This window comes from Abramis brama, assembly GCF_963993115.1.
Source record: "Abramis brama genome assembly, chromosome: 10".
Taxonomy (NCBI): Eukaryota; Metazoa; Chordata; class Actinopteri; order Cypriniformes; family Leuciscidae; genus Abramis; species Abramis brama.
In genome coordinates, this window is record NC_139972.1 from 15,272,009 (window position 1) to 15,291,912 (window position 19,904).

General features: G+C 38.5%; 1 protein-coding gene across 2 annotated transcripts; it reads left to right on the forward strand.

The window, feature by feature from the left end:
- Positions 1 to 826: 826 nt before the first annotated feature.
- ypel2b (yippee-like 2b) lies at positions 827 to 14,870 on the forward strand. 2 transcript variants are annotated; one of them, XM_084127404.1, is made up of 5 exons: positions 827 to 966; positions 9,059 to 9,288; positions 10,300 to 10,343; positions 10,798 to 10,906; positions 13,163 to 14,870. In XM_084127404.1, the coding sequence occupies exons 2-5, from the start codon at positions 9,172 to 9,174 to the stop codon at positions 13,250 to 13,252; spliced, it is 360 nt and encodes a 119-aa protein (XP_083983530.1). In that variant the 5' UTR covers positions 827 to 966; positions 9,059 to 9,171; the 3' UTR covers positions 13,253 to 14,870. The 2 variants fall into 2 exon arrangements, with proteins under 2 accessions (XP_083983530.1, XP_083983531.1); XM_084127405.1 differs by lacking the exon at positions 827 to 966 and adding an exon at positions 3,031 to 3,876.
- Positions 14,871 to 19,904: the final 5,034 nt, after the last annotated feature.

The following is a 19,904-nucleotide window of genomic DNA, read 5'->3' on the forward strand; positions in this document are numbered from 1 at the left end:
CTTTATTAATTAATAAATGAATTAATCAATTAATTATTCTCATTATTCTCGTCAAACAGTAGATACACTATAAAAATGCTGGGTTGTTTCAAATCATGTTTGGGTCAAATAAGCACAAACCCAACCGTTGGTTTACATTAACCTAGGTTTAAACTGTTTAATTTAAACCAACACTTGGGTTTATCCATATTAGCATTTTTTAGAGTGTACAACTCTTGACGCATTAAGTGCCTGTAGCTTAAAAAAAACAAAAAACAAAAAAAACAAACAAACATATTTTGACCAGAAGAGGACGCTATATGGTAACTAAAACTTGCTCTAACGAACCAATGCAAAATACTACGAGATAACAAAATATAAATTTACAATAACATCAAAACGTCTACAACCGTACATTTAATTACTTTCTTTGATTATAGCTTTGCTATACTCTAATGAGTTCAGTATGTACTTCAATATGTTTGTTTTTTTGTGTGTTTTTTTTACAAAGTTTTAAATAAACAAAATACTTACATAGTTGTATTTGTTAACTTTATCACATAATGAATACAGTGAAGTATCTTGTACCTTTTACTTCCACGTAAAACATGTTCTGGTCGATGAAAAAAAATGAGATTTTCGACATAAGTTCTCTAAACTCACTTACAGTTGCAGGTAGATACCAGCCCAATTTATGATTGGTTGTTTTTTCATGTTCTGACCAATCAGCGTAATGTTGCTATGCCTCTGCGTCTCAGTGATTGGTGGAAAGAGTTGTCATTTGCCCTGTAGGTGATGTACAGTGCGATCGTGCCCATACAAAACTTAGTTTACATGCACCACGTCCACACTTACCGCGAGCGAAGCGGGAGAAGGAATTTGTCGTGACAGGAAAGCATACGCAAAGTTTGCTGTGAATCCCGGTTTACTTAAACGGAAGAGGAGCGCGTGCCACCATATCACAGCCCCATTTTCTTCTTTCCAAAGGTAAATGCGAGTTGTTTTAACACGTAGTCTAAATGTAAGTGTGATAATTATGTCATCTGCTTTATGTAAATCATGTTAACTGATAGTGTGTGTAAGAGCATCAGGTCAGGATGGCGGTGTTGTGTTCTGGTTCTGCTGGAGATGGTGTGATGTGATGCGCTGCAGGTCCGCAGTGGTGATGCTGCTACTGATGCTTGTTTATCAAACACCTTCACTATCACATCCAGCATCACTGCAGCATCATCAGTGGCACATGTATCATATCTGACAATCATCTCCTTTATCATTCCGTTTGCATGGCATGTAAGTGCTATCCGTAATAAATTAAGACATTTCTGCATCAATAGCAGCATTAGTGTGCACTTTATTCAGTCTGCGTCATGTCGGAGTTCTCCAGGAGATAAACATTGCTGTATTTGATCACAGACCCACTGGTTATTACATATATTATATTAAAGAAATACATATTTAAAAAAGAATATTCAGCATAATATTTAATACTTTAAAGAACACTTTATTTTAAAGTGTCCTTGTTTCAGTGTTATTATAGGCTACATTTAAGTACTGAGTAATATTAATAAACTACATGTGTTTACTATGGGGTTAGGGTTATATTAGGGTTTGAGTTAGGGTTAGTTGCATGTAATTTTGAACAATTATTAGTTATTACCAGAAACTACTAGATGCACACAAGGACACTGTAAAATAAAGTGTTACTGAATATTTATCTATGAATTAATGATCAACATTCAGTAACATTCAATACCTAATATAGAGTATTCAAAATATTTCATATTTAGAACTTGTCATAAAATGTTAGAGAATGTTCAGTATAAATAATGAATAATTGAATAGAACTGAATAGATTGTTTAGATAAAAATGTGATATATTTATATCAAACATTTTCATCAAAATTTTAATAGAATGTTCGGCATAAACAGAATAGATTAGTTAATAGAATTGAATAAAAATATTTAGAATACTTGAATGTTATCTAATATTTAATATTCAGAAAAATAATAGAATAATCAGTATAACTGACCCACTATACCAATACACTTAAACCACAAATAACATTTGCACGTTGTGGGTTTATCATATTGGTTGTGTTTTGAAACTTAGTAAGCTCCCTAACTAGTCAGTTACTGATGGGTTTGAGTTGATGGAGCTTAATGACAGAGCTGCATTGAGCAGTAGGTTGAGTTATCAACATGTTTAAGTGTGATACTGTGATATTTCAACATGTCTCATATTTTACTGCCATGTTTAGTGTCGATTTGCTCCAGTATGTTGTATTTGGCTCAAAAATTCTTTTTTATTTTATTTTAAATGTTGTTTATTGCTGTTGTCAGGGGTCAAATTTGAAAGCATGCTTGTGATTCCAAGGAGGAAACAGTGCCAGTAGTGCATTGTGGCTGAAATCCAGCCCCACATAGTGTCTGCTGTCAGTGAATCAGGTTTAGTCCAGCACAGCACTCAAACATTGACTTATTGCATGAAACAATAATAAGAATTGATTACTGTTTTATTTTCAACAAGCTCTCTCGCTCTTACACGATCGAATTCAGAGAGCCTGAATGCTGACAAGTAATTTCTGAAACACTGTCAAATCCAATCCGGTCTACAGGGATTATGTGTTTCACATTTTTTTCCTGCAGGTCTTAAGCTATGGTATTATACCGTGACACTCTTCGTGTGATAAATTGCATGCAAATACAAGCCATCAGAAATGGATAATCACAAAAAGCAGAACATTTTAATTTTCATGTCCCACTCAGGAAATTACAGGGGCTGCTTGTTCAATCATTTGCTATGACGTAACATCATATTACACCATTTTTCTTAAAAATTAAGGTTGTGGGGGGTAAGGTTTCAAAAATCATGTCAGAAATTCAGATTAGGAATCTTATCTCAAAGTAATTACAGTAAATGCATCACCAAAAAGACTGTTAAATAAGACGCTAGAGGCTGGACAGCCAGTGAAGGGATGGACGCAGCTCAAGGATGTGTTTCCTCTCTTTCTGTTGCTGCTGTTATCCCCATCAGCGCTGCTCTGGTTACATAAGGAAGGTCCTTGCGTTGCACAGTCCTTGAAGTGATGAGTGCTACAACCCCTCTGTCACAACAAAGCATTCAGCAGGAGACATTAAGTGAAGTCACCTTTATTTATATAGCCTAGCCTAGCGCATTATACAATACAGATAGTTTCAAAGCAGCTTTACAGTGATAACAGGAAAGTAATTCAGTGTACAGCAGCTCTAAAAGAAAATAGTGTCATTGTTCAGCTGAAGTCAGCTCAGTGTTGATTCAGTTCTATTGTAAAGAAAGATCATCAATTATTAAATTAGTTCATTTAATCTATAAAGCAGTTCTGCAGAAAACAGCGATGTCATCGTCCAGCACAGTTCAGTTCTCATCCAATAGTGTCAGTGCAGTGAAATCAATAATATTGTTGAATATTAAGTGTCCTCAACTAAGCAAGCCAGAGGTGACAGACAGTGGCAAGGAACCCAAACTCCATCAGGTGACAGAATCTCCTTGGGAGAAACCAGGCTCAGTCGGGGGGCCAACGAACGAACATAGTGTGATTATGATTTAGTCTGCATCACAAGTCAGAAATCAGATTGTGGATTGGTAGCATTCAAATATTTCATACAGTTCCTTTTGCTTGAAGATCAGATTCATCACGCCAGTATGGAGACGAAGCTGGTCATAGGTCTGTGGTCTTGTCTGGTTCTTGTGGTCTTTGCTGAGGACCTGTGCCGATGGCTGTCGTGTCGACGAGGCCTTCGCAGGGGATTGTCTAGTAGACAGGATCTCTGCTGACATTCAGGGCTGCGTTGTGGTCGTGTCTTCTTGGTGCTGGTCCACCATCTGATCTGGATATGGACTGGATACAGCTGACTACGGTAACCTCGGGATATTCATTTAAGGGGGAAATTAACAAAGTTACAGGTACTGTTCCCCAAAAATGAAAACCCTGTCATTATTTACAGTACTCACCATTGTGTCTTTCCAGACTTGTATGCTGTTATTTATTTCATGGAACACAAAAGTAAACATTACGCAACTCTTTCCATAAAATTAAGAGTCTGGGTTCAGAAGACTGTGGGCCTGTCCAAATACCAAGGGTGTAGATTTGGTTTGAACATTGGCAGGGTTGAAGTTTGGGTATGCCTCCTGATAATGTGATCATGGTATAAATATTGGGGGGGTTGTAATGCAACGATTTAAATATTGGGGGGTTATCCCCCCCCCCCCCCCATCCCCCCCCCCCCCCCCCCCCCATCCCCCCCACAAACTACGCCCCTACCAAATACCCACACTTGCAGTCTTGGACACTTGACTGTCCTAAGTCTGAAAAATCTCCAAAGCTCAGTGCCCTTAACTTACACTCCAGGTCGGACCAGAAGTTGTTAAATGGGACAGTCTAGCCTATGGAGGACTGTTCTTGTCACCTAGCAACTTAGACAGCTGCCTAAAAACAAAACAGGGTTCAAACCCTGTCTAAATATGTTCACATCGGTCCATTTATGGACATAATAAAGAGTATATAAATATATAAAATCGCATCTAGGTAAGATATGTCAACATTTGAATTGTTACATTTAGATACATTAGATTATTTGAGTAAATTGAAACCCAATAATTACATTTAAAAGTAATACATCTCTCAAAAATGTCCTGTCATCACCAGCACGCAATGAATTCTGGGATAGGCTAGGCTGCGAAGGATCCATTCGTTATATCCTTCATTGCCCGCGAAACAAATGACGCATTTCGAGGCCGCATCTGAAGGAGCCTTCGACTTGGGACAGCTTTCGTCCTGCCGCGGTGACTCAATCGACCTTCGAATGCGGCCTTCGATGGATTCAGCCTCTGAATTGGGATTTTAAAGTGCAAATTAATAAAAATCAAAATTTGTAAATAAAGCTGTATTCTGTGTGTGTTAATGTGTAAATAAATCATCAGGTAATCAAAAGTTCTTCACACACTTGCAGTCTTCACACCCACTTAAACTCTTGGGCCAAATACAGGAAATACATCATAGACGTAGACAAGTAGTCAAGTGCAAAGACTGCAAGTGTGGGTATTTGGACAGGCACTTGGAATATAATAATAATAATAATTTGTTAAGTCAAAATATAGCACTTTTCTAGGCACTTAAAGCGCTTTACACATGGAAGGGGGGAATCTCCTCAACCACCAATGTGCAGCATCCACCTGGATGATGGGATGGCAGCCATATTGCGCCAGAACACGCACTGCACACCAGCTTATTGGTGGAGAAGAGATAGAGTGATGAAGTCTATCAGTATATGGGGATGATTAGGAGGCCATGGTGATGAACAGTGGCCAATGGGCAAATCTGGCCAGGATTCCGGGGTTAAACCCTACTCTTTTTTTGAAGGGCATCCTGGGATTTATAATGACCACAGAAAGTCAGGACCTCGGTTTAACATCTCATCCAAAGAGACTTTTTTCACAGTATAGTGTCCCACACAGACCACAGTATGAGCACCCCCTGCTGGCCTCACTATCGCCTCTTCCAGCAGCAACCTAGTTTTCCCAGGAGTTTTCCCATTGTTGTGAACTTAGAATCGAAAGACCAGGAGACTTGGTTGTTTCTTCAGCAGGTTTCTTTATTGAGGACACGAGCTGTCGGCAGCTGCAGTCACCAAGCCTGACGTGAATGTTCGCTTACAGTTTATATACATTTAGGGGCAGGAACAGAAAAAGACAGGTTTAGGAACTGGTTTTAGACTGAGAGCATTGCCCACCCTAATCCACTCAGCATATCTATTCAAACACTGAGACCCGAGTACAGGACTGGCTGGACTTTCTTGCTAAAACACAAACTCCAAGAGTTTCAGTAAAACAGGACTGACCAGAGTCGTTTGCTAGAAAACTCTGATAATCATAATTTATACCTAACCTTAACCTGCTAAATTCAATGTAAACCTAAATTAAACATTTTAATAAATCTGGATTCCCACACCATCCAGGTACTGACCAGGTTTAACCCTGCTTAGCTTCAGTGGGCAACCAGTCTTGGGCTACAGGGTGATGGTGCTCAAGCCATTGGGACTACCTTTATGGTGCTTTTTGTCATTTTTGGAGCATGACAGAGAGACCTAGTCACTACAAACTGTTGTTAAGGAAAGAGCTGTGAATGGGTTTGGAATGATATGAGAGACATTATGACAGAATTGTATTTTCTGGGTAAATTATTCCTTTAATGCTGTTATTTGTGATCTTTAGTATTGTATGTTCTTTGCAGACCCTAAAAACACTCAGAACGGCTTAGAAGATCTGATTAAATCTTCTGCCTCTATCACCCTAGTTTAATCTCTTGAACACCACATACAATTACTATAAGGCATCTTATAAGATGTGCTGCTTTCTATTCTGCTTGTGTCCAGCTTTGTGATCTGTGGCACAGTTTATGTGTTGGATCAGTGATCAGTATTTGAACTGGTTGTGCCTGAAGGTTCATCAGCGTTCACGGATCAGAGCTCAGCGAATATGTTTTTGTCTGCATGATGAAACCATACTGAGACTCTCTCCCTTTGCCTTTATCGATCTGCCTTTTATGGCAATACAAAACCTGGATTCAATTTGCAGCTGCGTAAATAAGGAGGGATACAAACACAAAATCCCAAGAAAAAATATTGGAAAAAGCATTCCAGAGCAATAAAAGGCGTATTTGATTGTTTCTTACTCAATGGTTCCTTCAGTGTTCAGTCTCAAAGGATAGTTTACATCTCCCTGAAATACTGGTAAACCATTAGGTTTCCACTCTTCTAATGATAATTCATTGATGTTTCCATACAAAACATCTTACATTTAAGTTAAAATATAATATACATGTATAGACGGAAACAGAATTAACTTTAAACAAATAAAAGCCACTTTGTCTCTCCCAAAGCTTGTGCGAGAGAAAGAGAAATCCATTATCTCATCTATTATGCAGTTATAGCAGTGTATCAAAGTGCATCGTTTGGTTGACGGTAAACTGTAAGAAAACACCATGGGTCCTTTTCAGCATCATGTCCTGAGCAAACTCGCAGAGTCCTAAAATACCCGCATGGCTCAGAGTGTGGAACTGGGGCGAGAGCGGGTCACCAGAATGCTAGAGAGTTTATTTGTGGACGAGTACGAGTGTGCGTTTTCCCCAGCCGACGGTTGTGTGTTTGTGTGGGAAAGCGCTTCGATCCATCAGTAGCCTCTTTATTCCCCAGCCCCACGCTTTGACGGAAAAACAATGGACAGAACATAAGAGCCGCCTTTTTGCTCTGGGCTCTTAAGACGGGCTCACCCCTGCCTCAACAAAGCCTTCTGACTGAGAGAGCAATGCAACAATAAAGCATCAGACTGGTGCATAAAAACAGATGCTAACCACTGGACATTCTTAAAGGGGAAGCGTGCAATTTCTGCACCACTAATGAACAAAATGGAAAGAGTGTATGATCATGCCAAAGTGGCTACCACAATGTCTTTCTCACCAGGTCTTTCTGGCCCAAGTTAAAAGAGCCTACAGCAAAGTATCTGATCGCTTAGAAAAGTAACAGCACACCTTTCCTCAACAAGCCACATGACGTAAGAAGTATTGTTTTAGTATTATTTATATATTTATTCTTATTTTGAAGTTTTTTTGAGTTTAAGTTTTTCATCTTATATTTATATTTTGTCTGATTTCATTTTTATTTCAATTAATGAAAATTATTTTTAGTAACTTGAGTTTTAGTTAACAACAACACCACTGGATTTAAGGTTTTGTTGAGAAAACCATGAGAAATTGAACGTTTCCAGTTCCACTTCTGATTCTTCTTAACAAACCAGATTACTCAACGTTTCCATTAACAATACTTGTAGTATTTTTGAGGAAGAAATTAGTTGGGAAGACAATACAATTCTGTTGCCAAATGATGAGATCATTTCAATTATTAATATAATATAAAACAATTCTCGCAAAAGCTGTTTTAAGCCTTGTATCCACTTTAGCGTTTTTTTCCCAGAGGCTAACATATTTTTCCAATTTTTTTAATGGGAGTGCCCATGTTTTTTAAAACGAAAGCAGGGTGACGACTCGAGGCACTGAACATCTATTTCGTACGTCTGAGCTTACTCAATGGTTCCTTCAGCGTTGAGTCTCAAAGGATAGTTTACATCTCCCTGAAATACTGGTAAACCATTAGGTTTCCACTCTTCTAATGATAATTCATTGATGTTTCCATACAAAACATCTTACATTTCAGTTAAAATATAATATACATGTATAGACGGAACCAGAATTAACTTTAAACAAATAAAAGACACTTTTTTCAGGGGGGGGATGGGGGGGGGCACCTTGTTTGGTCACTGAGATTTGTGGACGTAGACTGTAAAAAAGTTGGGCATCGCAACTCTTCTTCCTTCCACAGTTAAGCAAATATTTCCCAGTAACGATTGTTGCTGATTGCGTCGTTCGGAGCCTGAGTCTGCGCAATGATCCTGGGGTGGAGCCGTCGCATCAAGATCCCGCCCAATAACTAATTATAACAAAACTTAATGGGAAAACTAACACTTGAACATGTTTACATGATGAGAACTAACTAAAATGACAGAAACCATCTTTGGAAAAGAGTAATTGGAATTTTTAAGTTTGGCTCATGTTCCATTCGATTACATGGAGAGGGCGGGATTAAAGACCTATACTGCAGCCAGCCACCAGGGGGCGATCGAATTGTTTTGACTTCACTTTTTAGGATGCGTGCAGCACACTTGGTTGAGGAATGTTCAACTTTGGGTTAAACTACAATGGTTGCTCTGTATGGTTATATTTGGGCTACAAAAGCTCCTGCTTATAAGATTAATTTGTTTAAGAATTGTATGATTCACACTGTAGATTCAATTGCATTGTAGATTCTGAATAATTGGTTTCTAACCCTACCCAAGTACTATGCTTGAGCAATAGTAATCTAACCTTGTTCAACAGATAGTGCCGCCTCAAATTCACGGCACAGGTTGACTTAGAGTTCGCTCACAAAAAGAGTGCAATGCAGTCTATACAGCTGTGATACTCATCCCAGGACATCCCTGTGTGTGCAGGTGTATACCTCCCACCCCGCCCCACCACGGCCCTCACCTGTGTGTTGCGGTGCTTCCCATGTGAGCCGACCTGGGCCGGCAGCCCCTTCTTGCACCGCCCGCCGACCCGGCCCATGGTCACCATGACGCGCTCCAAAACCTTCCAGGCGTACCTGCCCAGCTGCCACCGCACCTACAGCTGCATCCACTGCAGAGCACACCTCGCCAACCACGACGAACTCATCTCCAAGGTGATTAATGAGCGGAGAAATTACCACCTGACGACACAAACAAACATGTTTGTTAAGCATATGAGAAGCGCACAGATTGGAAGATCAACACATGCTGTTTAATGTCACATCAGTTCTGCACGGATGAAAAGCTGCTTTTTAACACGCTTTCAGATGAACATTTAAAGGGATAGTTCACTTTGAAATAAAATTTTGGTATGTTTTAGCTTACCTCAAGGGCATCCAAGATGTAGGTGTCTTTTTTTCCGCAGTAGATGCAATTTTGATATTTTTAGGTCAAACCGTTCTTGTCTGTCAGTCATATAATGCAGGTCTGTGGTCACCACCTCAAAGAGCATGCACAGAGTCCAAATTAAAACAATTCCCCATCGTCCAAATTAAACAATTCCCCATCGTAAGTACACATTGATGGCCTAAGACACGAAACGAGCGGTTTGTGTGAGAAAAAGAATTGTTTTAATTTGGACTCTGTGCATGCTCTTTGAGGTGGTGATCACAGACCTGCATTATATGACTGACAGACAAGAACGGTTTGACCTAAAAATATCAAAATTGAATCTACTGCGGAAAAAAAGACACCTACATCTTGGATGCCCTTGAGGTAAGCTAAAACGGTAACACTTTACAATAAGGTTCATTAGTTAACTACATTAGTTAACATTAACTAATAATGAACTGCACTTATACAGCATTTGTTCATCTTTGTTAATGTTAATTTCAACATTTACTAATACTTTATTAAAATCTTGTTAACATTAGTTAATGCACTGTGAACTAACATGAACAAACAATGAACAGCTTTATTTTTATTAACTAACATTAACAAAGATGAACAAAAACAGTAATAAATGTATTGCTCATTGTTAGTTCATGTTAGTTAATGCATTAACTAATGTTTAATAAAGGAACCTTATTGTAAAGTGTTACCGCTAAAACATACCAAAATTTAATTTCAAAGTGAACTATCCCTTTAAGTGAGATATCACATGCAATTCTCTTTTTTTCTTTTAGTCCTTTCAAGGAAGTCAGGGCAGAGCTTATCTCTTCAACTCTGTGTAAGTTGCTTCTGTGTTTTTAAGTGGATATTTGTTTGTACAGTTCTGTTATTTGAAGGAGTTTGACATGGCAGTTGTGCGCATGTACACTACCACTGAAAAGTTCGGTCTGAAAGCTTTTTTTACTGTTTTTTTAAGACTCTTGCTCACCAAGGCTGCATTTATTTGATCAAAAATACAGTAAAAACAATAATATTGTGAACTTTTATTACACTTTAAAATGGTTGTTTTATTATATTTATCTTCAGTGTCACATGATCCTTCAAAAATCATTCTAATATGCTGATTTGCTGCTCAAGAAACTATTATTATTATTATCAGTGTTAAAAATAGTTGCTGATTAATATTTTTTATGAAAACCATGATGCATTTAATTTTTCAGGATTCGTTGATGAATAGAAAGTCACCTGATTGTATCTTCCTTTCCGTGATTGTGTCTCACTGGTGTCCTCAGGGTGAACGTGGGATGTGGCCCTGCAGAGGAGCGGGTTCTGCTCACGGGGCTTCATGCGGTGGCCGACATCTACTGCGAAAACTGCAAAACCACACTGGGGTGGAAATATGTAAGGAAACCCTCACAACATGGAAAGTTAAAGTACATTTACATAGAAGTGACATCACCTCATAACACAGGTCATTTACACATAGTAGTCTTAAATGTACAGTAGCAAAAACAGCGTAGAGAGGGTGGAAAATGGAAAAACTGAATTATAAATGATGTGCGAGACACTTTGGCTAACATTATAACTGCACATTAGTTCACCCAAAAATGACAATTCTGACTTTCTTTCTTCTGTGAACTGTTTTGCCCATATAATGAAGTCAATGGGGTCCAAAAAATGTTGGACCCCACTGAAGAAAGAAAGTTATACAACAACATGAGGGTGAGTAAATGGTGACAGAATTTCAATTTTTGGGTGTACTATTCCTTTAAAGCTTTCCATTTACACCCATAAGTCCCGTGCTCAACAAATAGCCTACTTGCAGCCCCATTTACCTGAAGAAAGTGAATGTTTGCATGTTAACATTGACCGAAAAAGTCACCAGAGTCACGATCACTCGAGATAATAGCACATTGTTAATATGCATGGCATTGCGAGTTCAAGCTTGCTCATAAAGGCTTGTCTAAGCAGGACAGATTCCTTGCATGGTGTCCATTTTTAATCAGCAGCTGTGCCGCATGCCGATTGTTTTTTCGGGGCTAGTGGATTTCCGGTCGCCCTTGACATGGAGTCTGGACCAATGCAAACACCAATATGCACACAAACAAGTATACGTTCCCATAGTGGCCTGGTTATTTATAAATACGGCAGATATTTTTGTCAGTGTAAATGCAGACGTTTCAGAGAAGCTTGACCTAGTGCCCTTCTCCAGAAATCTGATGAGTGCTCCCTTCTGCCTGCATCCATCAGCTATAAAAAGAAAGGACAAATATTTAATGCTGAAACAGTTTGACCTATCTTCTGTGATGACCATGTTTTTAATTACTGACTTAAAATTAATTAAGTCATGAATGTCTGAAAACTGTCCTGACACAATAATGAAGAAAAAAAGCCCCGTTAAAGGAATAACAATTTGTACATTTTCTTAGAAAAAAAATTTGAACAAAATTGTGGTCTAACCAACATGCATAATATATATATATATATATATATATATATATATATATATATATATATATATATATATATATATATAAAATCGGAAATTGTATCATAGTGAGGACACCTGCAAACATTTGGCCCTTTTATGATGGAACAAGGCCCAGTTAACAGGGAACATTCTCAGAACATTCTGGCAAGGTTCTCTCAAAATTATGAAAAAAAACAAACATTATTTCAGTAACCTTAATAGAATATTTGTACAAAATTATCTGGTCTTTAATAAAGTTCTCAAAACATTAGCACAAAAATATTATTTATACATCACTCGTGGAATGTTTTTTTTTAACCTGAAACATTTTAAATGTTACTACTTGTTTCAGAATGTTTAGAGAACATTTGAAAGTAACGTTCACATAGCGTTTTCAAAATGACGAAATGGAACGTTCCCTAAACTTTCGTATAATCAAGAAAATGTTTTTAAAACATTTTTTTTTTTAAACTGGACATTTTGAACATTCAACTTTTTCATAACTTAATGGGAATGTTAGCAAAACATTCTTAGAACATATTTTGGTAACACTTTAGTTTAGGGTCCAATTCTCACTATTAACTTGTTGCTTATTAGCACTCATATTACTAGGATATTGGCTGTTTATTAGTACTTATAAAGCACATACTAATGCCTTATTCTGCATGACCTTAATTTACATCCCTTAATCCTACCTAATTCCTAAACATAACAACTACCTTAACTATTTATAAGCAGTAATTAGGAGTTTATTGAGGCATTAGTCGTCGAGTTATTTATTAGTCGTTGTTAATAGTTAATAGTGAGAATTGAACCCTAAACTAAAGTGTGACCCTTATTTTTGTTAGCTGGGAGTTCAGGTTGTAAAATGTCATGTGGTGCGACTCCCCAAAAAGCGTAATGTATTTTTAATGAACAATTCATTATATTTGAAAAGATACTTTTTGCATTGCATTGCAACTTTTTTGATAACTATTAAGATGTGTAGACTCACATGTATTCAAGGTGGAAGGAAAATGTAATTAATTTTAAGGTTACACCACATGACATTTTTAGAGTCATTCAGTTGTTGTTGTTTTTTTGCCATGGAAGTTTTTCAAAACTAAATGAATCCAACATGATGTCGAGTTTCACATCCAAGTTAGTCCTGCGGTCAATGTCGTTTCTCGCTCTCCTCCTGCCCCCAGGAACATGCCTTTGAGAGCAGTCAGAAGTACAAGGAGGGCAAGTTCATTATCGAGCTCGCCCACATGATCAAGGACAACGGCTGGGACTGAGCGAGCGTCCTGGAGAGAGCAAGCAGATGACGGGTGGATGGTGAATGCGTGGGTGAATGACTGACTTTGGTTTGCCATTACCCTCTTAAACCCTCTTCTACCCTCCATCTCCTGCTGACACACACGCCTCTAGCTGGAGCCAAATCAGGAGAGCGGGCCGCCCCGGGGGGCTTTGTGTGTCTGGAGGAGAGAGCGCACGCGTGTGTGTGTGTGTGTGTGTCCGACCTGGCACATGGGAGCACACAGATACATGAATGCATACACAAGGTGTACAGACATATGTGTGTAAAAACAACAGCATACGCTCTCACGCTCATCTCAGCCCGACTGTTTATACTACAAGCGGCTCTATTCATACACGTATATGACATAAGGCAGGGCTCAGAGGGCACGTTGTGCTTGGCAGGATCAGGGTCACGAGTTCGCCGAGCTGATGGGGCTTTCTCCACTTTGTTTTAGTGAGAAACTACCAGGCTGACCTATCCGAATTCAGCACCATCTGCGCAAGCGAGGAGACTTGGCATGGAGAGATCTCTGAATAGAGCTCTGACGGACCAACACAAAGGGCTTAAAGGAGTAGTTCACCCAATGCACTATGAGAACTATTCCTTTAAACCATCCAAAGGTGCGGTCACATTTACTGTTGCTTGGCACAATTTCGCAGACAAAATCCAGTCATTTCAATCCATGTGTTTCACGTGAGGGCCAAAAAGTTCCCTCATGTTCAAGTTATGCGAATTCACTGCGCCGGCTGACAGAAAACTACATGGTTTGAAAGTGACTTTGATGTGTGAGCTGTGTTTCGTACATCGCCGCACTATTGAAATTCTGCTGAAATGTCACTAATGTGACCGCATCTTAAGAAGGATAAAGTGAACTTTACCGAAATGCTTTTTGCATAAAACGACCATCTAACTGATTTCGGATGAAACATGTCCATAATTACGTGAATGTAAACCTTTGTGTATAGCAGTTTACAAGGTGTTTTATCTGGACATCTTTGTGTCTGTGTTCCATGTTCCAACAGTTTGTGCTGGTCCCAGTCTCACGGTGTTAATTCGTAATGACTGTTCTTGCGTGTTAATGGACTCTATGGGGGAATAAGGTAAAAAAAAATGAGACCATACACTGGCTATCCATTAGGTTATTAAAATAAACAAATTAAATTTAAAAATACTTTTCATCATAGCTCCTCTGTACCTAAATGACGCTTCACTGTCTCCAAAAATCACCAAAGACCCAACTGCAAATGAGTTGACCTAACAAAAGTTTTATTTATTTTTGCTTGGGTGAAGAGAATGGTAGCATGTTGGGTTGTATATAGTGGAAAAACAAACTTCTTGACGTATTTAATTGACATAAAATTTGAATTGATACGCGGAAATATATATGTGCATAAATGTATTTATTCACCATAACTGATTTTCATCTGTGTCAGGGACTAAGTTGTTGCATTTGTTATCGCTTTATGTCTGGACACCAAAATTTACTACTTTTGTATTCCAGTAAGAAGTTTCAACTGTAGTATATTTTATAAATGGATGATGGGAGAATTATGATATTATTGGAACTCCCATCAACATTGCTATAAAATGTCAATAAAACAGAAATATTGATTGATTTGCTTTATGTTTTTATTTTTCTAGGCACTTTTCATAACTGCATGCTGTTTTTAAAGAGACAGTTTACTCAAAAATTTAAATTCGGTAATTTACTCACCTTCATGTTGTCCAATCACAATGTCTTTTTATGGAACACAAAATGAGATGTTTAGCCTGTCCATGCCGCTCTTTTCCATACAAGTCGGGCTAAAATGTACAGTAGACCAAAACTTTTAAGTTATTTGTTAAATTTCTTCCTTTTCACATAGCTCTCAAATCCTATTCACAAGTGCACATATTCAAACATGAAGGTGATTGAATGTATTGAATTAGAATGATATCTGCAAACGAGACTTAAAAGCAATGGCAGATTAAAAAAAATTCCAGCAAATAATGTCTTAAATTTCTTTCCCTTTCACAAAACAATGGTAATTCTTAACGGGATAGTTCACCCAAAAATTGTCATCATTTTACCCTCATGTTGGTTACCACTGACTTCCATTTGTATGTACAAAAAAACACTTCAACTACATCATATGTGTTTGGGAGGACATGAAGGTGAGTAAATTATGTAAATTTTCTTTTTTGGGGGAACTATGACTTGTAATACTTGGTACAAGTCATATTTGTATGTTGTGTTTCATTGTATGAAAAAGAGCAGCTTGGCCATTTTACTAATCTTTTCCCTTTTTTGTTCCACGTAAGAAAGAATACCCTACAAATTGGGAATTACATTAGTGTAAATAATTTCCATTTTGGGTGAAATATTGCTTGAATTACATTTTTTCTATGTTTTGTCTTAAAACTAAAAGTTAAAAATGTTAAATTCAGCCCCAACTTGATTAACAGATAAACTCCAGTCCTTCCTTCAACACTGCAAATGAGGTAAAAATCCAGATGTGGGCTCACTCTAACAAAAAGAGCATTATTTCAATATGGAGGAGCTTAAAATACAAGATGGTGGCTGCTCTCCATTCCTCTGTTGTTCCAGGGAGTGTGCCAGCCTTTCAGTTGCCCTACGTCTCCTCTTTACACAGACAGATGGCTCTGTGTTTGCAGTGGAGGCCGCGTCTCCTAGCAACTGGCTCTCTCTTTCTCTCCTCAAGTTGCGGAGGAGGCAGTGCAAGTGTGTGTCTGTGAAGGGCTGGTGTCATTCAGTGTCTGGGCCCGGAGTTTATCTCACACACTCGCTGACTGGGGTTATTTAAGGTCTGTCAGAGTTTGGCTGGTGCTCTGGTGAGTGTGTGGGCGAATAATGATATCACCTACAGTTGATTACCCAGCTCTCCGGTGGTTGATAGATGAATATGTAGACAGGAGCTACAAAGAAAAACACACACTGAGGGCATATATACACTGGATTATAACTGTATACTCTTGTTCCTAGTCCTCATATGACCTTCCGCTCTTGCAAAACGAGACTTAAAGCAACATACGTCTTGTCTCGCCGTTCCCTCGGCACGATGATTAAACAGAGAGGAATTATCACATCGCAGATAATGCCAGTATTAGTCAGAGAGCTGGATGCTAAGCCACATTTCAGGTAATTGTGAAACACTGTAAGAAATAGTGAAAGGCATAAGACATGGGTTTGGATGACAATATTTTACGGCCAGAAGTGCGAATTAAGGGGACATTTACACAGAGCGCGTTTTAAATGCAAGGTCTAAAGAAGCGTTTTTTGTTTGTTTTGCTGCATTTTAATTAATAATTATGAGATGACAACCCGTGACAATCTACTCTTGAGTCTGAGCTGTTTGCGAATCTGAAACGATCTGCCAAAACGAATCTGCAGCAGTCAGGTGATACAGTGGTCACATGGTACAGGGCCTTATTTGTAAAACATGCATACGCACAGATTTGAACTTATAGTGTGCGTATGATAAATTCCACTCCAACATTCATATTTTTAAAAATGGTTTTGGACGTCGAAAACTGCTTACCGTCACGTCAGGGTCTAAGCAGACGTACGCATTTTTCCTTGAGGCAGAGTCAAGCTTCATCCGAAAACTTAAAAATGCTGCCTTCGGAGGACGCATTCCATAGAAAGACATCAAGGCTTTGAATCCAATGTTATAGCTTTACTTCCTGTCTCCCGTCATCTGATCGATTTTTGAAGGCAACATAGATGTATCCTTCGCTGCCTTTGATATCCCACAATCTTTTGCGTTCCATTCTGTGACATTTAAAGGGTTAGTTCACCCAAAAATGAAAATTCTGTCAGTAATTACTCACCCTCATGTTGTAAGACCTTCGTTCATCTTCGGAACACAAATTAAGATATTTTTGATGAAATCTGAGTGCTGGATCACTTCTCCATAGGCTGTTAGGTGACCGAAACTTGCTGGCCCAGAAAAGTTATTAAAGAGATCGTTAATATAGTCCAAGTGACTACAGTGGCTCAATCTTAAGTATATCAAGCGACGAGAATACTTTTTGTGCGCACAAACAAACAAAAATAACGACTTTATTCCACTATTCATTTCCTTCTCTCTGGGCCTCGTAGTGTTTTTGCGCTGCGCGTCTGTGTTACACGTCATCACGCATCACACACATGACCAGCGTCGGCCAATTGTGAGCCTACGTGGTGACGTGTAACAGACGCGCTGCGCAAAAACACTACGTGAACCAACTAGAGGCCCAGAGAGAAGGAAATGAATAGTGGAATAAAGTCGTTATTTTTGTTTGTTTGTGCGCACAAAAAGTATTCTCGTCGCTTGATATACTTAAGATTGAGCCACTGTAGTCACTTGGACTATATTAACGATCTCTTTAATAACTTTTCTGGGCCAGCAAGTTTCGGTCACCTAGCAGCCTATGGAGAAGTGATCCAGCTCTCAGATTTAATCAAAAATATCTTAATTTGTGTTCCGAAGATGAACGAAGGTCTTACGGGGTTGGAACAACATGAGGGTGAGTAATTACTGACAGAATTTTCATTTTTGGGTGAACTAACCCTTTAAGCTAGAAAAAGAAAGATGGCGTCTGGATGTTGCAGTTGCTGATCAGTTTGTGTGTAAATGTACGTTTTTGATCAAAGCTTTCCACTTCTGATATAATTTCTAGTGAGAAATTACTATTGAAGTAACTAAATATTTGTTTAGCCCTCACCAAAGCTCGCTCTATTTTTCTGTATATCATTAAACTTTTACACAGCCTCGGATGTCTGTCCGAAATCAGTTTCGTTGTGCGCAAACGCTGCCTGCAGAGTCATTGCCTATAAGGCAGCAAGGCAACAAGTCAGCTGACTGCACACAATTTCAAGATAATTAGCAATTTTATAAATTTCACATCTGAAAGAGAGGCGTACGCATGTTTTTTTTGTACGTGTATGCACATTTGAGAAATTATGGTAAGATCAAATATAGGACTGTTTCTACGCAACATTTTATAAATGAGGCCCACAGGTTGGCGCTCAGAAAATTCAGTTTTCAAATTGTAATTTGTTCTGCAAGGACTTTTTACAATTCGGAATCGTAATAACGGTAATTCTGACATGTCGTGAACGCACATTTTTTACTCGCTTCCATTTGTGTGAAAAAGAACAACTCAAAGACATTCTGTGGTAACACTTTATTTTAAAGTTACACATTACTACATGTACTTACTATAGTAATAACAGTAAATTATGCATAACTACAAGTAACTAAACCATACCCTAACTCTATATTAAGTACATGCAGTTAATTGATATTTCTCAGTATTTGAGTAAAAACAATGTAAATATGTCACTTTAAAATAAAGTGTAACCCATTCTGTAAAATATCTTTTGTGTTCCACTGAAGAAGAATGTCATATAGGTATGGAACAACGTGAGACGAGTAAATGGTGACAGAAATTCATTTTTAAGTGAACTATCCCTTGAATAAATGCAGGAATATGAGAAGCACACAGAAGCAGAGGTGCTCTATCCAGCCATAGGATGAGGCGTCTAGGGATGTAATGACTCAGCAGAAAATCAAACAAAGAACACCAAGTGCTCATGTTCCAGAAACATCAGGCTGCAGTAAGGAATGATGGTGCTCCGAGCGGATCGGGTTCTGTTTATTGGCTGGTGAAAGTGTAGTCCTCAGGGAGAGCCTTCTTTTTTTGGCCAATGATCTCACATCTGCATCTGCCTCCTCGTCCAGCAGCAGCGCTCTTTAGTGTTTACTTGGAACACAAGACTGTAGGCAAAAGCAAACTCTTAAAGGGACAGTTCACGCAAAAGATGAATATCTTTTTTTCAGTGGAACACAAAATAAGAAGTTCCAAGCTTTTCCAAACAGAAAGCAGATGGTGGCCAGTTTCTGTCAAAAAAGATTTGAGTGCTTTAATTTGAGTGCATTTCTCAAATAAAGCTAGTGTATGGCTTAACAACACTTGGAATAGCATATGGATCATTTGGACCACTTTTATTATGCTTTATACGGTACTCGTCCTTTTTGGAGTTTGCCAGCCACAGTCCCTATCCACTTTCATTATATGGAACTGAACATGAATATTCTCATGAACTTCTTGTTTTGTCTTTTTTGTGTATGCGTTCAAGTTTGGAATATCATGACGGTGTGTAAATAATGAATATTTAATTTGACCATTTTTTGTGTGAACTATCCCTTTAAAATGCCAGAGCTTGAAACACTGGCATTTTTATGGTAGGTTGACTGTTTTGAAGTGACCACCCATCCCCACCCTTACTATTTAACAGAGACGGCATTCACAAGCATCTTTCCAGAAGCAATCCTTCTCGGTTTTGGTGTTCAGCCCTCGTGGTGAAGGCAAGGCTTGCTGTAACCTGTTAGCTGCAGAGGCTAAAAATAGCAGAGCTGTTCAGTGAGTCAAAACTCTGCAGCAGAGACTGACTCAGATGGACTCACACACTGGTGCATTGACACACTGAACAGAGGAAGCACGAGAGATTCAAAGAGTGGTGTGAGACGAGCATGTGGCATATTCCAGTTAAATACTAATGCACTGTGATCACTGGGAGGCGTAGAGTTAAACTTCATATCTCACATTTAAAGGGGTCATGAACTGCATTTTTTTAATAATGTTTTGTAGTGCACTTATAA